General features: G+C 40.2%; 1 protein-coding gene across 10 annotated transcripts in view; it reads right to left on the reverse strand.

Annotated features, from left to right (window-relative positions):
* The window catches only part of CCSER2 (coiled-coil serine rich protein 2), a 162,523-nt gene continuing 144,056 nt past the window's right edge, over positions 6,705-25,171 (reverse strand). For 6 of the 10 annotated variants that reach the window (XM_018042346.1, XM_018042347.1, XM_018042343.1 and 3 more), the window contains one exon: positions 6,705-11,454. In XM_018042346.1, the coding sequence (XP_017897835.1) occupies positions 10,636-11,454 (819 nt within the window). In that variant the 3' untranslated portion in view covers positions 6,705-10,635. Of the gene's footprint in view, positions 11,455-21,913; positions 21,999-25,171 lie in introns of all 10 variants that reach the window. The other 4 variants (XM_018042348.1, XM_018042349.1, XM_018042353.1 and 1 more) reach the window with 2 other exon arrangements.

Below are 25,171 nucleotides of genomic sequence, written 5' to 3' on the forward strand. Positions count from 1 at the left end.
GCCCACTCATAGGAGACCTAATGAGTTCCCAAAGCAGGACCCTGGGGACACGCATGCATTTGGAAGCCTTTTTGCTGCCTCCTCAGCACATTAACTGGCAGAACATCTAATGATTTTAAATAAAACACTTTATGAAGGTCAAATTCAACATTTCTGCCTGCTGCTACCGAAGGTTTAAATTCCACGTTATCGTATATTCAAATGTATTACAACTGTAACCAGTTACTCATCTAGAGGACATTCACCTTTTCGTCGATAGGAATTGCTGTCCCCGCAGCCTTTGAGAATATGACTGGTCATTTTCCTACAGATGGCAGTGCTGAGGACTCTGGGGGGCCCTCCATATGTACCCCATCTGCTCCAGGTCTTGTAAACTTGCTTCTCTAGTCCCCACAGCTTCAGGTCAGAGGGTGGGGTCACCTGGTTTCCTCAGGGAGCAAGTGAAATGGCATCTTCTCAGAAAGTCTGACTACCTACCCTGACCTCCCAAACAAAAACAAAGTTACACACTCACACGAGTTCCTTGTCTCCTGTCCTGCTTTTTTGGCTTTTTTTTCCTCTAGCACACATCACCATTTAAAGGTCTATTTATCTTCTATTCTGTCTTTCCCACCAGAATGTAAGTTTCATGAAGGTAGAGATTTGTGTTCGTTTTTCCCCACACTGGTACATCCCTAACACCTTGAACTGGAGCAGACAGAGGGCAAACACTTTAAAAATATTTGTTGGAAAAAGCACTCCAGACTTTCACATAAAACACAGAAGAATCCCCCAGGAGTTATGAGACACTTTCCTGGTCCATCACAGTGGGAATTCTGTACCCTGGGTCAGCCACCTGTGTGCTCCCTGGGAAAGTTACTTCCTGAACCTTTCCTCTGGGCCTGGGCCTGCCCCGAGGTGTCTTACAAGAAACTCATTTCACCCCAGCAGTGCTGAAAGGCCTAGATGTTTTAGACAAGGATGCTCAGCTCAGATGTGAGTACGTACCAGCTAAGTCGCCTCAGTCATGTCCGACTCTTTGTGACTCTACGGGATGGAGCCTGCCACACTTCTCTGTCCATGGGATTCTCCAGGAAAGAACACTGAAGTGGGTCGCAATGCCCTCCTCCAGGGGAATCTTCCTGATCCAGGGATCGAACCTGTCTCTTATGTCTCCTGCATTGGCAGGAGGGTTCTTTACCACTAGTGCCACCTGGGAAGCCCCGAGAGGAAAACTGAAAGGCTGCCAGGAGAGCAGACGGAACCCTCGGGAGAGGCTAGGTCCTGGGGCCACGGGGTTGCAGTGGTTAAGATCAGCCTCACAGCCCTGTAACCCTCTACAGGTGGGTAGAGCTGTGGGCAAGTTCCGTAAGCTGACTGTGCTTCCTTTTTCTCATCTGGCATGGACCATGAGCGCCTATGTCCCTGAGAAGCAGTGGGATTAAGTGAGGTACCATCTGAGACGTGGAGGGCCCAGCCTGGAGTGAGTGCCAGATGCTGGAACTGGCTGCTACACAGGCGCCTCTGTTGCCAGGTCTCTCTCTGGGCCGGGCTGGTCACCCCAGCCGCTCCTGTCAGTCTGCAGGCTGGTTCCCTTTATGACTCAGGACTGGACTGAAGGTCAGGAGCCCCTCCCTTCTTCAGTGGTCAAGTTTGTGGGCCAGCCCATTTCTCTCACAGTGGAGGCTCCCAGCTGGGGGCAAACGCTGCAGCCCTGCGAACCAGGGACAGACAAACAGACCCATGCTCAGAGGCGGGAGGACACAGGCGAGGACCGCAGAGGGAGGGTTCCCGAGGGAGCCCCCAGCCTGCCTGTGCTTCCCGGCCTCCGTGGCACCGTCTCCTCCTCTGCTACACCCCCCTGCCCTCCGCCGCAGGCAGAAGACACCTGCATCCATCTCCCCTGCACCTGAAAAGGACTAATTGGGCCCTGTCAACGTTTTCCATCTCTCAACAACCCTGCAGGAAAAAACTGCTGTCACTGTTTCCAGACGATAGGCGGGAAACCAGGCTGCACCAGCGGTCCCCGCGGGAGCGTCCTTGGAAACGAAGTCGAAGGACACCTCCAGGCTCCGCGGCGTCGCCTCGTAGACGCTCAAAGGAAATCCTGCCCCAAGACAGGAGTACGAGGAGGGTGCCCAGGGCTCCTGAGACCCTAAGAAGTAGTCGTCCTCGGCCCCACGCCGGTCTGCCTTTCTCCTTCCCAGACGCAGAAGCCGCTTCGGAACGGGAGCCGCGCGCCCCCGTGTGGCCATTTCCGGAAACGCAGGTCCTGGAACCTGGCCACCCCAGACTCAAAACCGGCAGGGAAAGGCCCTGGGGAGAAAGTAGCGCCTGTGGGCAGGAGGGGAAAGAAGAGGGGAGGTGCCTGGAGCCCTTCGACAGGCCTTACTCAAACTGAGACACTTCACAGAACCGGACCTCCTATGACAGGCACTCCCCCTGACGAGCATCCTCTCCCCTTCCTTTTGGGGACTCAGGAAGCACCTACTGGCCCAGGGTCTTAGGCCTCCCATGAGAGTTTCAGCTGGACTGGGTGCAGGGGCCCTCCAGGGCTGCCCTGAAGAGTTGGGGCAGCACAAAAGTGGCCCAGAGTAACAGGCAGCAAGACCAGCACAGCTCACGCAACTTCACTCTTGCATCCACCAGGGCTGATGGGAGTCCCGCCAAGAGCCAGTCACCCTCCTGGCTTTGATGCTGTGTCCTCTACAGATAGAGGCTTTCAGATCTACCCCCCAAAATTCAGATTTACCAAGGAGCAAGCCCCCATAATGAATCCTGTGCACCTCAGCAGGAGGTTTCTCACTGATCCCTCCCCAACTTCGAGCCCCAGGAAAAGGCTTCATGTACCTCTGGCTTCCTTGATATAGAGACTCACACTTGAGGAGTTACTGTGTGGGAGGCACACACACCCATCCAATAACTCAGGTGGGTACTCATCCTACCTAATCCCACTGAAGAGTTGGAGGGTACCCTTAGATGCCTTAGGAATAGACTGGAAAATTTGAAGAAACTCATCCAGCCATCCAGGCCATCACGTTTGGGCCAGGCTGCCCAAGGCACATGGAGGAGCTTGATGGCATCTCTTGGATTTTGCCCAAAATTCCTGTTGTCCCCCAAAAACTCTCTAAAGAAATTTGGCTTCATGTAGTCATTATGCAGAGCTCGGCACACTGGGATCTGTTGACGTTCACTTGATGTGACTGTGAGGGTCTGTTACTGATATAATTGGCACAGTCAGAGCAAAGCCACTGAAACTTCTGGGAAATTGACTCTTAATACTATAACCCATCACGTTAAGAAAAAATGGGATCACAGTGATGATGAGCTGTTATCTGACTAGGGAATTGTGGTTCCTGCAAAAATGTGGGCACATGTTTATTCTTGGGATTTTGATAATGGACAAAAACTTTATGCTGCCTTCAAAGGAAATCTGCAGAGATTGGCCTTTGAAAGCTATGACAGTGCAAAAGCAAATCAGAGTGTGCCTTAGTGGGCGGAGTCCAAACCCTGGCCCTAGACCCTGGAGAACATTTTACCAAAGAGAGACCTCCTTTAGGTACAGGGGGTTGTTCAGTCTAGGCTCCAAAAAAAGACCTGCTTTCTGCTTCCTCCTCTCCCGCTGCTGGCAATACCGCCCCCCCCACCCCGCCTCCACCCTGCCCACCTCCCCACCCCGCCTCCACCCTGCCCACCTCCCCACCCCCCATCCTACAATTGTTTCTAGAGAACAGTTCAGATTTACCAAGAACAAGAACAAGATTTACCTAGAGAATAAGATGTCCCAACCAGCAAAGCAAAGTTATTTGGGACTATTGAACATTTTAGTCAAATTCTCCATTGCTAACCCAGCTTTGGTATGGTTAGTATTAGGGTCTTGAAAATCCCCTCTGGAGTCAGCCTGTATTTGGAAGATGGGAACAGGGCTTCTCCTCTTGATGGCACAGAAGCCTGAAGGGTCCTGGGCATCACAGGGCAACCACAGTGCCAAGTACACCTGCTCCCTGGGAGGAGTCAGGAAGAGGATGGCAAATGGTCTGGACTGGCTCTAAGAGAAATACAATGCAAACCTCATATGTTATTTTAAAATTTTTTAAAGACACATTTAAAGACTGTAGAAGAAATAAATGAACTTAATTTTAATGGCATGTTTTATTTAACACAATATGAAATACTTTATTTCAAAAAGTAATGAGGATAAAAATTATTAATGATATTCTACCCTTTTTATATGGAATCCAGATTCTATACTTACAGGACATCCCAATTCAGACTAGCCACATTTCAACTGCTCAGCAGCCACGAGTGGCTCACAGATACTTTACTGGACTCTCAGGTCTGGAGTTCATCTCTGTGGGCTCCAACACAACAGAGCCCCATCATCCTCCTCCTCCAAACCAGGATGTCAGGTTCCCAGTGCTGCTTTTGAAATACAACTGGGCTGAAAGTACCATACATGTGGGTACCTGTGCCTGACAGATCTAGTGGGTAATTTGCTGAAGACCTCACAAGGCAGTCCCATCCCAGGAAAGACTGTTTGGGGAGAGGAAGAGGCTAAGCCAGGGCTCCTACATAAACAGGCGCACCTGTTCTGAGACTCTAGGTTGGCCTTTCCAGTAAGTGAATGTCCACACGGAGGGCACCTCCACTGTTTTCAGTGCTATCGTTGAATTACTAACGAAACCCAAGACTGGGAAAACTCTGCTGGTGTATTACTTTTTTATTTCGTTTTTTGCCAGTGAGAAGAATGGACACTTCTCACTGTGGTCTCTCAGGTGGTAAAGAAATCTGCCTGCAATGTGGGAGTTCAGTTCAGTTCAGTCACTCAGTCATGTCCGACTCTTTGCAACCCCATGAACTGCAGCACACCAGGCCTCCCTGTCCATGACCAACTCCCAGAGTCTACCCAGACCCATGTCCATTTTGTCAGTGATGCCATCAAACCATCTCATCCTCTGTTGTCCCCTTCTCCTCCTGCCCTCAACTTTCCCAGCATCAGGGTCTTTTAAAATGAGTTAGCTCTCCGCATCAGGTGGCCAAAGTATTGGAGTTTCAGCTTCAACATCAGTCCTTCCGATGAACACCCAGGACTGATCTCCTTTAGGATGGACTGGTTGGATCTCCTTGCAGTCCAAGGGACTCTCAAGAGTCTTCTCCAACACCACAGTTCAAAACCATCAATTCTTCAGCACTCAGCTTTCTTCACAGTCCATCTCTCACATCCATACATGACTACTCGAAAAACCATAGCCTTGACTAGACAGACCTTTGTTGGCAAAGTAATGTCTCTGCTTTTTAATATGCTGTCTAGGTTGGTCACAATTTTCCTTCCAAGGAGCAAGTGTCTTTTAATTTCATGGCTGCAATCACCATCTGCAGTGATTTTGGAGCCCAGAAAAGTAGTCAGCCACTGTTTCCCCATCTATTTCCCATGAAGTGATGGGACCGGATGCCATGATCTTCGTTTTCTGAACGTTGAGCTTTAAGCCAACTTTTTCACTCTCCTCTTTCACTTTCAAGAGGCTCTTTAGTTCTTCTTCACTTTCTCCCGTAAGGGTGGGAGACCCAGGTTCAATCCCTGGGTCAGGAAGATCCTCTAGAGTAAGAAATGGCAACCCACTCCAGTATCCTTGCCTAGAGAGTTACGTGGACAGAGGAACCTGGCGGGCTATAAAGTCTACGGGGTTGCAGAGCTGGACACGAATGAGCAAGTAACTCACTAAAATTTTCTCTCTGCCTTGGCTACCAGGAAACTCAGAACCACGTTGGCTCTGTTTAAAGATACGGTCTCCTTCATACCTCCATTATTGATTAGTTGTTTTCCCTTCACTCTTAATTTAATGCTTTAGGGATTTTGCAGGGTTTCTCTCTTCTGAAATGTTACACAACTCTGAAGCCTCTTGGAAACAGGCAAGGTAACGTATGTAAAAGGACGTTCTCTTCTGATAATTTACCACTAGATGGCAGCATAGCTCAATAAAATATATTAGCTTCAACTCTGTGACTTGCGCAAGTAATTTTTAGCATCCCGAGTCTGTTCTATCACATGAAAAAGAAACAGGTGAAATTTATCTTAGGAAATGATAATGGCCTTGTGATTAACTGCATGGACTCTGAAACAGATGGTCTGGTTTCAAATTCTGTTGTGCCATTTGAATAGCTGTTGAGATTTTAGGCGACTATTTAACTTCTCTGAGCTTTACTTTCCTCTCTGTAAAATGGAAATATTAGTGCTTGCTTCATAGGATTGTTGCTAGAATTAAAAAGTAGTGTCTAAAGTGCTTAGAGTGACGACTGGTATTTTAAGAGAATACTTGCTAACACCACCGAGGGCCTTAAAGCTGATATAAGAGTCTTACCATGTGGTGAATGCCACTGTCCTATTTATTACTACTAAAATTTCATTCACTCTTTTTCCGGCATTTATGTAGCCATTTTGGGTTAACAATGTGACATATCCCTGCAGCAACTTCTAATATCCTATATATAATGTCTATCACATAAAGTTAAATTGGAAAATGAAATAAATTATTAATTTATTATTTATTTATTGCTTTTACTCAGTGAGGGCTGGGAGTGTGATGTATATGTCAAAGGGCATGTGTGAAATAATACAGAGTTTGAAAAAAAAAAAAGATCAACCAAACGAACATTTTAGATCTTTGTGGAAAAAAGGTATGAGAAAAAGTACATTGTGGACATCAATGTTGAGAAAGACAAGGAAATTTTTATAATTATGAATTTTATTTTTATTTACTATGCCAACATTTTCAGGAAAGAGACTTTACATCCAGTTTTTATAATTCATTTTACAAGCAAATTCTAATATACAGTATTTACTCTGAACTGGTTTTTTAAGTCAATGGGAGAAACAATACTGCAGATAGTAAAGACTGTGGTGTTCTTAGTCAGCAATGATTAAGAGATTTTAAATTCTTAGGGTCAGTTTTGCTTTGCTGTGGTGATGCTTTACCAAGGAGAAAGTGGGTAGCTTTCCCCCAATGAGGTTAAAACATACAATGTATCTTTACTTAACAGCATAGTTGTAGATTGGTGCTCACCATCATAATCATTTATCCAAACATACTCTTTCAAATTGCTGCAGCAGAAAAATTGAAGGGAGGTGTGAAAAGAAAATTTTAAAATATAATTCAGGCATCAGAATTAAGAAAAATAGCAAGGCCATCATCCCCAAGGAAAAACATCAGGTATTTGTATTATAGCTATAATTAATGTTCAAATGTATGGATAAGCATGCAAACGTAACTACCCCAACTAATTCAAAAGCACGAAAACTTAAGATTGAGTAAACCGAAACTATGCTGCAGTCTATTGCTCTCCATTGCAAGCGTGTTTGGTGATTCCAAATTCCATCCTCAGTGCCCCAGAGACCAGGAAACCATCGTGACAATTCCGCTCAGAAATGAAGAGTGTGTCTCTGTGTCTGTTGTACCATCTATGCTACAGGAAGATTTAGAAGTGACAGCTATAGGGGGACTGTGTTTTCTTTGATGCGTCTGAGTAAAATACTTAATGGGACAATGAGACATTCAAAGAACTTGGTGGAAAAAGTGACATGCTTAGAATACAACTGTGAAAGGCTGTACTTCGAACAGCAACAATTATAGAGAAATTCATTTCAACAAAGAAAGCCACACCCAATAGGAGGCATTTCGATATTTCAGGCACAACTCCAAGCAATTAAGCTCATTTAAAGTGCAAATCTGATAGTTTCTCTCATATTCAGATTTTTACTTGTTAAAATACTTAGTAAGGTTCTCTAATATCTATATAAACACAATGGACAGTAGTTGTATGCCTGAAGATATTGCACAAATTAAAATGAGACTCCTAAAGAAAAAAGCTAGAGGGTCTCAGTTATCAGAAACATTCTAAAATGATTATTAACTATATACTTCTTTAGCGCCTTTAAAATCATCTGCATCTGTACTGATGAACTCCTTAGGCCACGCTGTCTTTAAGGAATTTGATATGCATCCCATTAACAGCGAAATATATAATTCCACATACTCTATTTTCCTCTTTCACAAATGTGAAACTTAACACCCATAAAAACTTCTTCCTCGGGAGTAAAAATTCATACGCTGCAACCATATTCACCAAAATCACAAGAACCAAGGGAAAAAGTGATCTGAGTTCCTCTGGAGAGGGATTTGGCACAGAGCTGACTTACAGAAGCATGACAGAGAGGTCAAGCCAAATCTGAGACAGAAATTTCTGACTATTCAGGTGAGCTACTGCCCACCTCATTTCTGACTTAACATTTACTAAGGAGCAGACTAGCATAATATTCTGGCAGTTTTTAAAGAAAACTGCAGGCAAATACTTTGTTGTTTCGTGCAAGCATCCTAGATTTTTTTCTCTTATATATAATAGTATGCTTCATAATTACACTGATGAGCCTTTTGCCATGATTAAGGCTCAACAAAGGTACACAGAAATTGAACCGATGGATTAATATTTCTGCAATTTCATCAGGAATAAAAAACAGACCAGGAAAAGGGTTAGAATAAACATCCGGCAAGAGTCAACATTTTAATACACAAAGACATTACCCTCAGACTAAGGGGTTAAAGTAAATATTTTAAAAAATTGTCCCTAAAGATAAAGGTAACATTTCTCAAGAGTTTGGTTCAATTTCCAAATAAACCAAACCTATTAATCAGTATGTTCTAGTTTGGGGAAACACCTCATTTGAACTATCTGGGAACAGTATTCTTTTGTCCTCAGAATGAAAGACCACACGTACCCACTTCCAGCTTCAGCTACAACTGCTTGCTCTATGAAGTAACAAGAGCCTTCCTGATATACCTCATCACTTAGCATAGTAACAATTACCTGCATTACGTGAAAACTTTCTAAACTCTAGTGCTTCTCTGGCAGAAGTGCTGTCGGATGAGAGCCTGATTCGAGACTTGGGTTGCTCACCTATTACCAAGTCCAAGAAGGGCTGGTTATCTGGTGAAGTGGCAAACCTACTAGAATGGTTCCCTGACAGGGAAGGGATGACTGCGTCACATGGCAGTGAACACCTCTTTTCAAATTTCCACTAGAGCTCTTGCTGTGTTCTTTCTCTAAAATGGGGCAATGTACATTTTGTAAAGGGATCCCTAGAAATTTGAGTGACTGACTTTTTGGCCATGATCCCTTTTGATAAATTTTTGGTCAACTGATCACAACAAAAATTGACTTTGCAAATACTGTCTGTCTGAAAGACATTAATCCTAACGAAAGCAGCAGCAGATGAACAGCCCAGCGACACCATGATTTGGGAGAACAGGAGGGCACATTGACTGAACCACCCGACGAGCGGTCACAGGATGTCAGGTTAACGTGTATGGTCCCTTGGCAGTTCCGCAGCTGCCTTCCTAGCATATTAAAATAAATAAGCATATTGCCATTGAAATATCTTTTAATACGTTTTAATAAAACACAATTTCCCCTTTCCAATTTCATTTTTCTTCCCAAATCTACTTTTCAAATACACACCAACATAAAAGGAAAACCTGGAAAACTCAGAAGAACATAACTATTACGAATTCTGGTTTTCTCAAGATAGTCTTACTTAAATTTATAATTATACTCAAAATATTTTAACTCATTTTGCTATAGAAAATAGTTTTAAATCCCCACGTATGAGACATTTATATCCCCTCAAAGTTCTGTGCAAACATTTCAAGTCCATTATTCCAGTCTTCGGATATTAGCAGAAAGTCAATAAATATAAATATTACAATAAAGACTTAATTTAAAATATATACTGTGGAACCTCAGAACAGCTAGCATGGATCCATAAGCCTATAGGATTCAAAATGGAATTACCAGCAAAACTCTAGCACCAACATATGTTACAAATGAATACATCTTTAGGTCAGGTTTCAGGTGGATCTTCACTCAAGCCTTCCAAAATTTATCCAGTAACAAAAACAAATACAAATTACATGTGAATCTTTGTGTGTGTGTTTAACAAGATGTAAAAGCAACATATAATTGGTTTTTATATATATAATATGAAGAGCTTTAGCCAGGAGAATCTGTCTGGTAAATAAATAAATACTGAGACTATAACAAGGAAAAATAAAACTTACATTAACTTCCCATTAAAAGCCTGATCTCCTTTATTCATCACAGAGCTTTTGCATAGACCTTTAAAATATACACATCACTGGCCAGAACTCTGCTTACAGACTATCATCTTTCCTTATCACCAAATCTCCAGTTAAAATAATAACCATATGCACAGAGGGACAAATGGAAAAGGGTGAGGCTCTGAGAACCACAATTAATACAGACCCTAAAGGGACTACGTCAGCAAGCACAACTGCTGGCTGCTAAGCAGAATGTTATGAAGTTTCTGATGTGCAGAGGAATGGATTTCATGGTCAGAGCCTTCTGCAGACCTCTGAGTGAGTAAGCAAACTTTCGTGTTTACCTGAGACAAATATGCTCAAACGCTATGTACTTCAACCAGGATACAAAACAGAAGAGCCAAACCAGTAGAAGCTTCCATGTTTTAATTTTAAGATTTGCAAGCTTTCAATGGAACCTCCATCGTGGTAGCAAACTGCACACATAAAGCTATTACGGAACAGATTGTTTTTTAAAAAAACAAATTGGCAGGTGATGGCTATGCACTTAATGTATCTTTGGTTTAGGAAGACGAGAGTATTGATTAGAGGCCAAACAATCCCCAGAATTCAAATTGTCACTAGGAGTCTGCATGATTTCTTTTCTTCTTATTAGTGGCCTTGGGATGCTTGTCTTGGCCTGGAAGTTTTGAGGCTCTAGTCGGGGGCTGCTTACGTGTTTTTGTTTGAAAGAGCCAGAAGGGGGACGGAGCTTAGACGCTTTTGGATTTGGATTACTTGCAAGATTTGTTTGACTAGATGTTGGCTGGAGTTTTGCGGAATTACACTGTGTGATTACTGGTGACTTCTTATAAGTGGGAGTCCTATTTGGAGATGTTTCAGGAACTGGAGGCGATACCAAAGAATTCAAGATGGGTGGCTTAAAAAGCTGCGAGGACTTGGGCTGAGATGTGTAGCCCTCTGGAGAAGACTGATTTCTTCCAACTTTCTTAGCCTGGTCATCTGTACTTGACTGGGGAAGTGTCTGAAGAGAAGTGGGCACAAACTGCGTGTCACTGATTTGATTATCTGCCAGATGATAAGGCCCTTGAGCATTCAAGGTCATGTTCAAGTTTGCTTCAGAAGGCGTACTCTTCACCACATCCTTAGTGAATTCCGGGCTTGATGGAAAAGGCTGGTCTTCCAGACCGTTGCTGCTTTCTTGTTGCGAGCCGTGTGTAAAGCTTTCATCTGGAGGTACAACACCCTGATGTGTGCCCTGGACTGTGCACTCACTGTGGGCCTCGGTATGTTGCGGCTTTACTAGTTTTCCCTGGGTGTGGTCTGTGGGTCTGGGAAGGCTGCTGGAAGGCTGTAGTACTTGAGGCTATTAAAATTAAAAACAACATTAGCAACAATTCATTTTAGAACCACCACCCAGAATTAATATGTTCCAATTAGGCTGTGCTGGCACTTACTATGTTTTAATATGAGAAGCATGTGGGTTTTTTTAATTAAAAAATAAGCTGTAATATTCAAGTAATTGATGAGACACATGTGAGTGATGATGTAAACAAAACATGGTACAAGCAGTAAACACTAAACAAGATCCAAATCAAACAGGGTAAAAGAAGAATATTAAAGCACTGGCTTATTGAAGAAAAGAGATTCCTATCTTGATTCATTACTTATTTAAAACTTTATATATAAAGAGAGCTTGACAGAATGATTTCTATATAGTCATTTGGTTTGATCTCCATAAAACATTCAGACAGTAACTAAGAATTTCAGAATATTATCCATTTTAAAGTTTTTTTTTTTAAAGGAAAGCTCTATTCCACTTCAAAACACTGTTAGAAGAAGTATTAATTTAAAAATGTCAGGTGCTGTAACTCTAAATTTTAATTGAGAATTAAAATTACCCGCAGATAAACACAATTTAGAATGAAGATTATATTCCAAGTTGATATGAAATTCTAATCACTTACACAAAAAGAGGTCAACGTCTTAAGCTAATATTAAGTTACTTTTAGCGTTCTTACCGAAAAGTTTCAGAATGAAAGGCTTTCACAGCTCGTTTGTTCTGTCTCACTGCCATTTGAGGGATCAACTATGGCTCCGTTATGGCCGATAAGTGAAAAATGGATTTACCCTCCCCAGGAATAAATGTCCATTAATAAAATTAAAAATAGTCAGCTTTTTTGAATGATGTCTGAGAGTAAAACAGATTTCAAGTTGCCTGTAACCTGAACTAAAGCTCAGAAGCCTACAACAGACAAGTTCTTAAGGCTGACATGCCTTGCACACACTTCTCTGGAGCCCACTGCATGATTATACTCTATACAAATCACGGGAAATATACAATTTCTATTACTTTTGGGCAGTCGGTAAGGAAAATATCACTTTTAAAGTTATCTTCCTATGGCCCAAATAGTTAAAGTATATGGGGCAAAGCCTATTGGTCCTATCATGATACAGGGATGGTTGCTATAGATGTTTTAAACGCACACATATACATACACACACACTCCCATACATTCTTTTTTAAAAATGTCTGACATGTCACTCACTGTAGTAGGTACAGGAAAATATGAACCTGAACACAATGCCGTTCCTGTGGTTGAAAGGCCTCACGAGAAAGAGTCAGGTAAACAAAAGATGAGACCCTGTCTCAAGGATAACAACATGTAGAAGCAAAACATATGCCTGATTAGAGAGGTCACAGAAGGCATCCAAGAAATACCAACATCTGAACTGAGTTTTAAGAAGAGCAGGAGTTTGCCAAGAAGACAGGAAGGGAAAAACAGTCAGGGTAGAGGGCCAGAACATGTGAAATACAAAGGCAAAAAAAGGCTGATATGTTCCAGCAACTTCAAATTGTTAGACTGAATTGGCAAGCACAGTGCTGGTGAGAAGGTGTGGGGAAGGGCCAGCTCATAAAGGAACTCACAACAGGCTGAGTAGTCTTGACTCTGTACAAGTAGGTGATGGGAGACATTGAGGCATTTTAAGCAGAGGAATCCTAAGACCCAGTGTCATTACAATATCATTCTGGTGGAATCAGTGAGGAAGGTAACAAAAGGGGATGAGATTGCCAAGCAGAACACCCAGACAGTATGCCACTGCCAACACCCAGGTGAAGTATTAATATATGGGTTTTAAATTAGGATATTAGTTTAAAAAAAGGGGGGGAGAGGATTGAAAAAGATTTTGAAGGTGAAACAGAGAAGTTTAAGGTGAGTTCCAGGTTTCTGGCCTTGAAGATGAAAGGTGGGATACCACCCTGTATCCAGAAACAAATGACCTCTGCGTAAGCTGCCCAGCAGTCCTTTCACTGCACAGCCTCAGCAGCCCACAAGACTCAGACGGCAGGACCAATTCCCCCTACTCCTGGGGGATTTCAGGAAACTCCCTGTAGTCATAAATAAGTAGAGCTTTAGTACTCCATCCTTATAATTTATAGAAAAGTTGGTTACCAAAGTTTAAAAATGGAGACCCATTCCTAGACTGAAAGAGCTCAGTGCTTCTAACTGGACGCAGCTACTTCAAGTCTTACTTCAGTAGTTGAATACATACACTTCAACGCACTATTCTGAGAAGTCTCAAATGCAGCGGCTACAGATGTTAAGGTCAAAAGTGCCAGCAATATGCACTACCAAGTAACTATGCAAGGGGCTGACAGGCATCTTCAATGGTAATCTTAAAAGTCTGTTCTGTGCTGCTTACAAAGATAACCAAAGACTGTGAGCTCCTTAGAGCGTGTACCATGCTTTACTTGTATTTTCTTGTTGCTGCAGTCGGCATCCTCACTACTTCGCACATGTGCGTGCATGTCTGCAAGTCGCTTCAGTTACATCCAACTTCTTGCGACTCTGGACTGCAGCCGGCCAGGCCCCTCTGTCCATGGGATTCTCCAGGCCAGAGTGCTGGAGTGGGTGCCATTGCCTCCTCCAGGGGATCTTCCCGACCCAGGGGTCGAGCCCACGTCTACTGGGTCTCCTGCACTGGCAGGCGGCTCTCTACAAGCGTCACCTGGGAGCCCACATAATGGGGATTAAATATGTATCTATAGGATGAATGGATGGATAGCTATCAATAAATAGCGCATTCCAAAATTGCCTCTTTGGTAATCAATTACCATAGGTCAATGATACAGCACTAATTTAAACAAATTTTTAAAAAAACACTAATGGACAAGAAATTTTATAATTTAAAAAATGTGTTCTCTAAGTTTGGGGTCAGCTTAATGATTCAAGTTTAGAAGCACAGCCTGAAGGATTCATTACATGTTAACTTGAACACAGCACCTCCCATATGACCTGCACCCCCAATAGTGACTTTCCAGCTATGCCAGAGGTGCTTTTTAGTTGGAGACTAGACATTTCTGGATGAAATGTGTTAGGGAAACTATATTAACAAGCATTCAACTATTTTCCATTTCTAATTCTAATAATTTAAAATGACTATAACATGTAAAACATAGGATAGAACCTCCCAGTGCATGTCAAAATTGCTCAATAAATGTCACTTATGATTGTTAAAACGTATGAAAATGATTAATTCAAGCTCTGGCCCTTTAGTAGCTAGGTCTGGAGGGGGGGAAAGCAAATTCTGTAATAGTATTATAATAAACTAGCTGTTACAGATTTCAAGGTTTCTAGAATCTAAATACATATTTTAATAATGTTGGTCATATACAGGAGGCATATCTGATAGGACACAGATCCTCCAGTGCCCTCCTGGAGATAAACCGAGGCTAGGAAATGCAAGGCAATTCAACATTTAGAGAGAATTTACATGTGGCTATATGAAGGAGCCAGTGCAACGCAGGACTGAACCACTTAGTTTCTGAAGACATACTGATCCGGGTTTAAGTTCTGGCTTCTCAATCTATCAGTGAGATACTGGGTAAATTATCTCACTCCTCTGAGATAGAATTTCATAACTTGTAAAATGAGGATAACATCAGTACCTACACCTCAGTGAATTGCTGTTAATCACAATGATAACAGGCATACAGTACTCAGTATCAATATAATGCCTGACACATTCCAAATACTTGAGAAACATACTTCAGACTGTAAAAGAAGGGTTTCCCTTCTTCCCAGTGGTAGACAGCTAAACTCTAAATAGCATGCATGATCTCGGATTATCATAAGACCCTAGGTGGAAGGTATAATCTTTTTGTAAATGAGTAAACTGAGGTTAAATGAAATTAAGTAGCTATTCAAATTCATACACTTTGGCAAACAGCAAAGCCAGCATTTGAACTGACGGAGAATTTAAAATGCAGCACTGAAGCTTGACTCTTTTGTGTGCATGCGTGCTCACTCACCCAGTCACGCCAGACTCTGCGACCCCTTGCACTGCAGCCCGCCAGGCTCCTCTGTCCGTGGGATTTTCTAAGCAATGGAATGGTTGCCATTTCCTCCTCCAGGGGATCTTCCCAACCCAGAGACTGAACCCATGTCTCCTGCTTGACAGGCGGACTCTGTACCAATGAGCCACCTGGGAAGCTCCACTATTCTATGTATACTGAGTTAAGTCCAACGAGCTCACAGACTCTCAGAATATGCAATATAGCCAGCTGATTATTTTAAAAACTCAAAAGGCAGATTCAATACCAACATTCAGGTATTAACTCTTAGATGATGCCCTATTGCCTTCTTAGCTGATCTGTCCTACACAGGAAAATGCTCAGATACCAAACTCAAGCCACAGTGTGAAGCAGTATTTCCAGGAAAAAGTGGTTCCAAGCGATCCACTGGAGGAAATACACTGAACACACGGAAATGCAGATCAGCACACATCACTAAGAAAAACTTTTCAGCTCTGTTTCATTCCACTTCCAAGATTTCGAGCATTTTAACATAAGGAAAAAGTCATATCAGTTTCTGTAAACATTCATGTTCTAAAGTCACCAATAGTAAGAGGGCAGCTAGAAATATCAAGTCCTGATGAAATAAAAGTAGGTCAAACTAGGTAAGGTAGAAAGAAGAAAATGTCCTAAAGCATAATAATGCTACCGTACAACATACACAGGAATTACCTAATATTATTTTCCCTTGGTACATATAACTTTATTATCAATACTGAATACATTTTAAACATTAAAAGGAAGATGGTAATAGAGCCACTTGTAACATGCCTGTAATTTCATGCAGGCTCTGACATGCATCATGCAAACTGGGGGAGAAAAAAGTGACAATGAGGAAGGTGGTAGGAAAAAATCTGAAATTGTACTGTACCACGCTTTGTCAGAGAAGTAATGGACTAACTTCTCAACTCCTTGCCAATAGCATAATGGGAGAGCAGAGACAAGAAAAAGACAGGACAATGGTGTCAGAGACCACACGCAACACCAAGGGACTGCCGTGACTGGGCAGCAGCCAACAGTATTTGCTTTCGCTGTATTTTTTCAGGCATTAGTTTAATGTATTTCTATAAAATGAAAAAATATCTTAATAGATTTATACTTGCTCAAGTGGTTTATAAGTTAATACAAATATTCCTATCCACAGCACAGTGTATATATAAACTTCTTACCCTTAAAAGGAATCACGTGAAGAATCCTACACAAATAAAATACTGTAAAGAATTTTGACACAATTAATATTCATACTCCAAAGATCTAAAAGGGTTTAACTGCATGTAATCCCTTATAAAGGAAGTAGGAATTATTTTTAATAGCTTCAGAGTCTTGCATATTGCAAACACAACTCAGTTTACTGCTGCTGCATTAAAGGGCAATAAAAGACCAATCTAATCTTCATGTGTGTCTTAAATATGATGTTCCACATTATAAGCAAGGCTCCATACATCACTAGAGAGATGGAAGACAGGACTGGATCCCTAGCATAACTGGGTCCAATGAATTCTGCCCTATAATTCACATGAACCCAATCAAAGTTTTCAGGGATTTGGGGAGACCAGGAATGTCTTATTCCCTAGAATAAAGTCCCCAAATCTCAAGAGAACTTAAGGAAGATACCTGACTGATAAATACAAATTAAAAATAAGCACTTTTTGAAATAAGGAGTTCAATGGCTTTTTTAAGTTAACTAGTTAACAGCTTTTAAAAATTAACAAGGTGAATAATAGTGACTTAAGCCATTTACCACACAGGCATAATCAGTATGAGATGCCTAAATTTACATCTCTGAGATGTAAAACCCATCAGAATCTACCTCTGGGATGCATAATACTTCAGGAAAAAAATTAAAAACTAAACATCATAATAGGACAATTCCACTGGTGATCAATACGCATGGTATACTTATCCAGAGTAGGGGGCTGCAGGCACTACAACAAGGCAACAAACACAGCTAACAAAACCACCGCAGAATCTGCGGATTATAAATGGCTTACACAGACAACAGCAACGGCTTTGTTTCTCATAACTGCAAGCTGTTGAGAAAGAAACTAACCCATGCTGACATTTACAGGGCAGCTTCCAGGACCATGTTTGATGCACATTTCTAGTCAATTAACCAATGACTAATATGCACTTGAACTAGCTGCAAAAATGGACACAGTGGACACATATTCTATATTAACTACATTTTAAAAAATAGCCTGCTGTAAAGTCAAATTGTTCTGTTTTTACTGAGTTACTACCCTTTTCTACTTCACTGAAAAATATTTTATTTTTATGAAAAGTCACTCTCCGAGCTAATTTCTCATTAAAGCACTGAGATGCTATCTTTACATATAAAATTGATTACAGTCACATGGTAAAGCTAATCGGATTAAGCCACGTTAAGATATACCTTATGAACATGTTTGTCAGTTCAGCAATACACATCAAGCATTCTAAAAAGCACACGCCCTTTAACAACCATCCTTCTAGTGCTAGCACTGACCTGTACACAAGAATAAACTGCACTACAGCAATATCTCTAGTGTCTCTATTTAATAGGGAGAAATGGAAATAGTGTCAATGCCAAACAACAGGAAAACAATTGAGCACATCACATGATAACATATTACCATGTACTCATTAAAATGATGTTTTCAAGAAATATTTACTGTATGAAAAATGCTCAGATAATACTATATGGAAAAAAGAAAAAAACTGAAAATATGAGCATATCAAATGTCCTAAGAGAAAGTAATATTTTATGAATCTTTTATCTGAATTTTAAATATACACAGATGCATATATTGGGTTGTATAGTTTCATTCAATAAATACATACTGGGTTATGATGTAAAATGAATTTGTGTCAGTTGTCAAAAAAGGTTTGCAAAACAACCACTGAAGGTTATAAGAGGAGGAGAAAAATATAAGACAATATAATTTTTATTCTTAACATAATTCTGATGAGTATAATTAATTATAATTATTATATAAATTTACAAGCCAGGTAACACTAAATCAAGAAACTACTCGTCTGGATTGGGAGTTTGGGATTAGCAGATGCAAACTATTATATATAAGATGGATAAACAACAAGGTCCTACTGTACAGCTCAGGGAACTATATTTAATATCCTGTGATAAGTCATAATCAAAAAAAATAAAATAATATATATGTATAAGTGAGTCCCTCTGTTGTTTAGTTTCTGCTGTACATTATAAACCAACTGTACTTCAATAAAAGTTTTTTAAAAAGAAACTTTGGGCTTAATAGGGCTTTTAATATGTAAACATTATTAATGACTTCTGTTGCTTAAAAGTATCTTTTTTCTTCCAATTTAAGTTACTGCACATGGAAGCTAAAGGTAGTAAGATTTCTAAATTCTTTCAAGGAAGGTGTTAAAGAGCAAATTTTAAAAGTCTCTTTAGCCATGATAAGAAATACGCTGTATTCAATACACTTTTTTAAAAGTCAAGTATTTCTAGAAGCAGTATGCTCTGGCAAGAACAGTTATTTAAGATTACTATTAAGACTTTTACTTGCCAAAAGTTATTATTTTATTAAATTTTCATACTGTGAAGTAGGTTTTACATATATATATATAAACTTTTATACACATACACATAAAACTATCATTTCTACTTTTACACAGTTGGAAATTAGAAATACTAAACTAACGCCAGCTGATAAGTCAATTTGGATAAAAGCTGAAGTGCCTACTGACAACAGGAAGACCTTGGAATGTCTAAATGTAGATATTTTCTAACCTAGACAAAAGTTAATTTGAAACTGGAAGACAAGCATCATCAAGTTAAGATTGGTAATATACCTGAGAAAAGAAATATAAGTCAAAATTTCCTGAGGGGGTAAAAAAAGACAAACAAAAGAGCAGGATTTTCCTTTTATCTCCTTTATCTTCTGTTTATCTCCTTTATCTTTTTTGGAGGTATTCTTAAATTAACCAAGAACACCCTTAGCAGCTTTCTAGAGTTATCAGAGCTAAACAGTCCCCTAACCCTCAGGTATTTCATGCTCTGCAACATCTATGACAAGCTAACCCATATGCCTGTGTTAGGTCCACCACTCTTACACATTTTAAAATACAAAACCAAACACAGACTATCTTACTGAAAACTAATAAGCCAAGCTTACCTGGCTTCTGCATTTACCAAAAAAGGCAGTTTGCTTAAGCTGATGTTCAGGAGGGCATCAGAAAGAACTTACTACTGAAATACAATAATGTAGGAGAACTCTCTCAACTAACTACATGCCATCACTTACAGAATTAACCTCTCTAAAAATCAGCGCTGGAAGCTACATACTGATTAAATGTGGAGACAAATACTGTACTGTATCACTGACTACATGAGCAGTTTAGTGTAGGAAAAGGGGAGACCTATTCCCAAACTCTCTGGAAAACCACTGGATTTATCCATTGTTTCACAACCTTCTCCTCTATTATTTTGTCAGTACATAATAATAATATTATTATTTTATACTTATTATTTTTATATTCCCGTCAACTGTTCTCAGGGTAAATTCAAATAATGTAGTAGTTGATACATATTTCCTTTAAAGGAACCTTCAAAGCTCAAGAAGAGCCGTCAAAAGGCTGTGAACAAGTCCTCTATCACTTTCCACAGAGTCCTAAAGGTCTCAAATGATCAAGAGAAAGACTCAATGTATATTGAGGCCAACACATTCAAATGCTGGAGAACCAAACTTTCTTTTTGCTAACTTGGAGATGCAAAGAAAGGAGGTTTGATCTACAGAAAAGCTAGAAAGACAAATCTTGATAGTAGTATGGAAGAACAGTGTTGCTTCACAGTTAGAAATTTAAAAATTAGCTCTAAATCCAAAGGAGAAAGAAGCATTTGGAAATGGAGGGCCAATGACTCAGGTGAGGGACAAGAAATCTCTAAAGGTATGCAGATAAGAAACTGGTGAAATGGGTGCTTTGGGAAACCTGTTTTAAAAAATAAATCTACAACTATCTGTAATACTGAATAGTTAACTGCAAACTCCAATTACATACTGCATCTAGATAAGAGGAAGGAGAATAGAAGAGAAAAACAGTGGGTAAAAGAATGGGGACTAAGAGGGGGCTTCAGAAAATCCAAGGTAGGTGCGTCCTTCTGAGTAAATCTGCCAACCATGGAGTATAGCGGCTACTGCCTAAGAATACATTATTAAAACTGCCCTTTGAAATTCAGATTAGTTCACTAGCAATTTAGTATAATTCTTTGTGTGCTAGCAATCTTTAGAGGAGAAAAGAAAGCAACTTAATTGAAGCAAGGGAAGTAAAAAGGAGTATTTACAAAGGTGGTGGGAGATGGGAAAGGAGGAGAAGGGAGGAATGCTTTGAACAAATTAACTTGCTGCTAAATAGCTTGATATGAAAGCCTATGCAAACTCCATCCCACTATTCTTTAAAAAGTGCAGAAGGGAAGGAAAGGCATATGCCCAAAACACACATTTCAAGCCTTGTCTCAAATTCATGTTGATACTTCCTATTGGCTAATTCAAGAAATAAAATTTTATTTGAATAAATCACATTTAAAAATTTTAACTGCTTAAAATTCCCCCCTTTTAGATCTTTGATACTTCACATTATTTAGGTAAGGATAATTTATGAAAAAATTGATATGAATTAAAAATTAGGGCAAATCCATGGAGAAAGCATAAAAGTGACTGTGACTGACAATATTTAAATATATTTTTCATTAATATTAGCTTTTCTTGGTGACTTTTCAAAAAAGATAAAATATAATCAACTTACCAGGTAAGTATATAACACAAATAAACACTGTTTTGGAAAGCAGATTCAATGTAAACAAAGATTTTTTTTTAAGTCAAACAATTACTAAATCATTAGAAACGTTAGTAAACCATGCATATTCAAAAGTCATTTCTTCTGTACTGTAAAGCGGCTGATAAATTATAAAGACATATTAGTTATTTAAAAACACCCTTTAAATGACTTAAAAGATTTCTGTATTAGAAAACAGTGAAATGCAATCAAAGCCTTTTGATTAGGAAATATTTAAAGAAATGTGCAATGGTCTAGTAAGCCTGCTCCCTAAACAATATGCATCTGTCCATTATACCACTGCATTTAGAGTGTCCATGTTTAACATGACTATATTTAAAAAACAAGCTTTACTGATATTATCTCAAGGTCATGAAAAGAGAAAATACATTAAAGACAGATGCATGTCGGTAGGTATAGCGCCACTGGCAACAGGTTTAAATGGCATTAGAACGACATTAACTTCAGACAGCTTTCCTGAGGCTCTATGTGGAAAAGTCTGTTCACATGCAGATATAGGAAATGTTAATTAAGAGGGGAGAGCCCAGGGAGTGCTGGTTTAGCACGTGCCTGCAGATCACTCTGGACAGAGAGGAGGTGCTGGGGAGGGGAGGTCATGCAGAAAGGGGACACGTGAACGGGAAGCAGAGCAGGGTAGGAGTGAGAGACACAGACTCACTCTGTCTGCGGTGCGGCGGAACAGTCCGTGGGATCCCTTGGAAGGAGCCCTGCCAAGGAGAGAAGGAGGGAGCAGAATACCCACCCTGTGCAGAGAGAGACGGGGGTGGGAGGCATAATAAAAAAGGGAACCAAAACATTGAGACACCACAGTCATACTTTAAAAAAACAACAACAGTGTTAATGAAAAGACGGATTCCATTTTTTAAAATACAGGTAGCCCAAATTACTATAATTATATCTTAATCCAAACCTAGTTATTTTTCATATATGAAGAAAAAATTATTTCCTCTAACATTTATGGTTAATGCATATGAAGTAATGTATTTTTTTGGTAAACATTTATCAGCTTATATATCTCTTTTTAAAGTAGTACATTACAGTTTTTTTGCAAAAATGAAAGCACTTAAAGGGAAGACAGACTTTAGGGGTTAAACACACAGAAACTGCATCAATAGTAAATCAGGCAATTAAAAATTACCATTCAAAAACTTATTTCTTTTTTAAATCCTACGTTTTCAAAGGATTAGCAAGAAAAATAAAGAACATTAGTGAAGACAGTGGAACCACCAGAGCGCTCAGAAGACTCAGGAAGTTGTAAGAGTGAGCACTGTACCAAGAACGTGACAGACAGGCCACGGGCCACACATGCGGACCTTCAATTTTAAAAACTTGTGGCTTCTTAGCTTTTCTTACTTTTATCAGCTTATGAACTGGAATACAACTGAAATGTCATTTACTTCAATTTCCTCACGTTCCAGGTAAAACTGGGTCTTCTAGAGGGAATCTGTTCACACAAATAGAACCAGATTGGGTCTCATGTCTCTCTGTTTCTTGCCTCCTCACTGATGAGACACATTTAAACTAAAGAAACACTCATGATAGCATCAAGAAAAATGAGCCCGTAAACACCACTGGCTCAATTTGCAAAAAGAAAGTGTGCATAATTCTTCACACCAATTAATCTGATATGAAAATGAAGTACTAAAGGATTGCAAGTGTATTTTACTCATGTTTAGAGATTTCAGGAACATTCAGGTCCAAATAGAAAACTTATTTCCACCCCTGTACCAGCATTCCTTGGCTATGGTTCAGTATGATCAACCACTTATTTAAATCTGTGAGTAATTCTACATTGCTCACCATAAAGCAAAAACCAAAAGAGAAGATCATTTTCTATGTTGATTAAGGTAACAAACAGCCGTAAGAAACTAATACAGTTAACAATCTTTACAGTATCCTAGTAAATAGAGATCCTGTCTTTTGAAGTTATTGTAATTTCTCCACTAATTTAGCAATGGATATTTTTAGAAATAGATTAGAAAATATTTAATAGGGTGATGACCTCAGGTGCTCTCCATAGATGTTACTTGAGAACTCCATTTTGCTGCTTAAGAGATGTTCTGACCCAAAACATTTACACAAAGCAAGTCCACAGCCAAGAAGGAACATGCCCTTCCTCCCTGTGGGTTTCAGCAGAGTCAGCTTCTACTCACTGCACTGGCTAAAGAAACTTTCAGGTAAGGATTTTGTACACAAGCTAAACCAGCAGTCAAGAGATTCCCTCTCAAAGAAGTTCTCTCTGGAGGTTTATGGAAATAGTATCCACTGGGAATCAGGGAACTGTGTTTTCCCCCATATCTTCTAGGAGCCCTGTAACCCTGAGAAAGCCATTGATCGCTAAATCTCAGCTTTCATTTGTAAGATGCAGGGCTGGAATTTGCGTCCCTACTCCCAAGTTTCACATGCTGAAACCTACTGCCCCAGGGAGGCAGGCGGGCCTTTGGGTGGTGATTAGGTCACGAGGGTGGAACCCTCATGAGCCAGATTAGCACTCTGTGAAAGAAATCACAGAGAACTCCCTCGTCCCTTCCCCATGTGAGGACACAGGGAAAAGACAACTGTCCACGACCTGGAAGCAGGCAGGTACCTTGATCTTGGAACTACCAGCCTCCAAAACTGTAAGAAATAAATTTCTATTGTTTATAAGCCAGTCAGTCTATGGTATTCTGTTATAACTGCCTAAATGAACTTCTCACTTTTAGTTGTTATGATTCAGTTGCTCCATATCCTCACTCCACAATCATTGTGATTCTTTAACTCTATTTATATAGCACTTAAAACAATCAACTTTGTTTTAATTGTCTCTCTTAAAAAAGCAAACACAATGATACCCATTCTTAATTCCCCCAAGACCAACAAATCATGATCTCTGGGATGGACCTGAGCATGAGGAGGAGAGAGAGAGAATCTTGTGAATAATACATAAAAACAGTTCTGCCTGTGACTGCCAAGGGGCACTCCTCTATTAAGTTGACTGAATAGCCGTCAAACATTTGACTTGCTACCTAAAAAGGCAAAGAACATTACTTGTTCTATTTTTGCCACTTAAAAATGCTTCCTTTCACTTCCAAAACCCTAGCTGTCATAATCCTATCCAGCCTTCCCAATCCATTTGAAACCATTTTGTAAAAGCTTTTTCTGATCCTACCTAAATAAATTATGATCATTTTGTTTATAAGCATCCATATCTCTTGGTGGATACTTGTCTCACAGAATTTTTCTTCCTCTTTTCATTATGTTGATTTGAGTATTTTCCTTATTCTTCTATTAAAGGTAATCACCATGATAATAATAGCTTACTTACTTTTCTTGGTGTCAACTATATCTTCCTGACTTTCACAGAATCAAAGTAATATACTATGATTAAAATTTAATAGAAGCTAGAATTCTAGTTCCACACAAGATGTAACAGATACACTCTCCTTTTTCTTCTGCAAAGTACAGCTAAAAACTCTAGACATTAAATCTAAAACAAAGAACTCTGAAAGGTATAGTTAGCTAGGGTCCTGGAAATTCAACTCTCCAAAAAAAAAAAAAGTACATCGTAGAAAATTCCCTGGTTACCCCCACCCCCCGCAAATGTATCCCAGAATAGGTGATGAAGAAGCCAGCAACTGGAAATGCCAATGGGCACACACATAAACAAAATCACCCAAGTCTCAAGGAAAAGCTGCACCCTGCCAAAGGAGCAGGAAAGAGGTGGCCTGGCAATACACACCTGTGCACAATAAACTGCAAAGCACCACGGGACACACAGTGGCTCTAGCACGCCTGTCCCCACTAGAAACCCAGGCTCCCACCCTCACGGGCTCTACCACCAATATCTTCTGGAGTTTGTGAAATGACCTCTGTCAGGTTTGATGGCGATGTGACCTGAGGACCTCTAATCTATGTTTCCTACACATGCTAGACTCCT

The sequence above is a fragment of the Capra hircus genome, chromosome 28, assembly GCF_001704415.2.
Source record: "Capra hircus breed San Clemente chromosome 28, ASM170441v1, whole genome shotgun sequence".
Lineage (NCBI taxonomy): Eukaryota > Metazoa > Chordata > Mammalia > Artiodactyla > Bovidae > Capra > Capra hircus.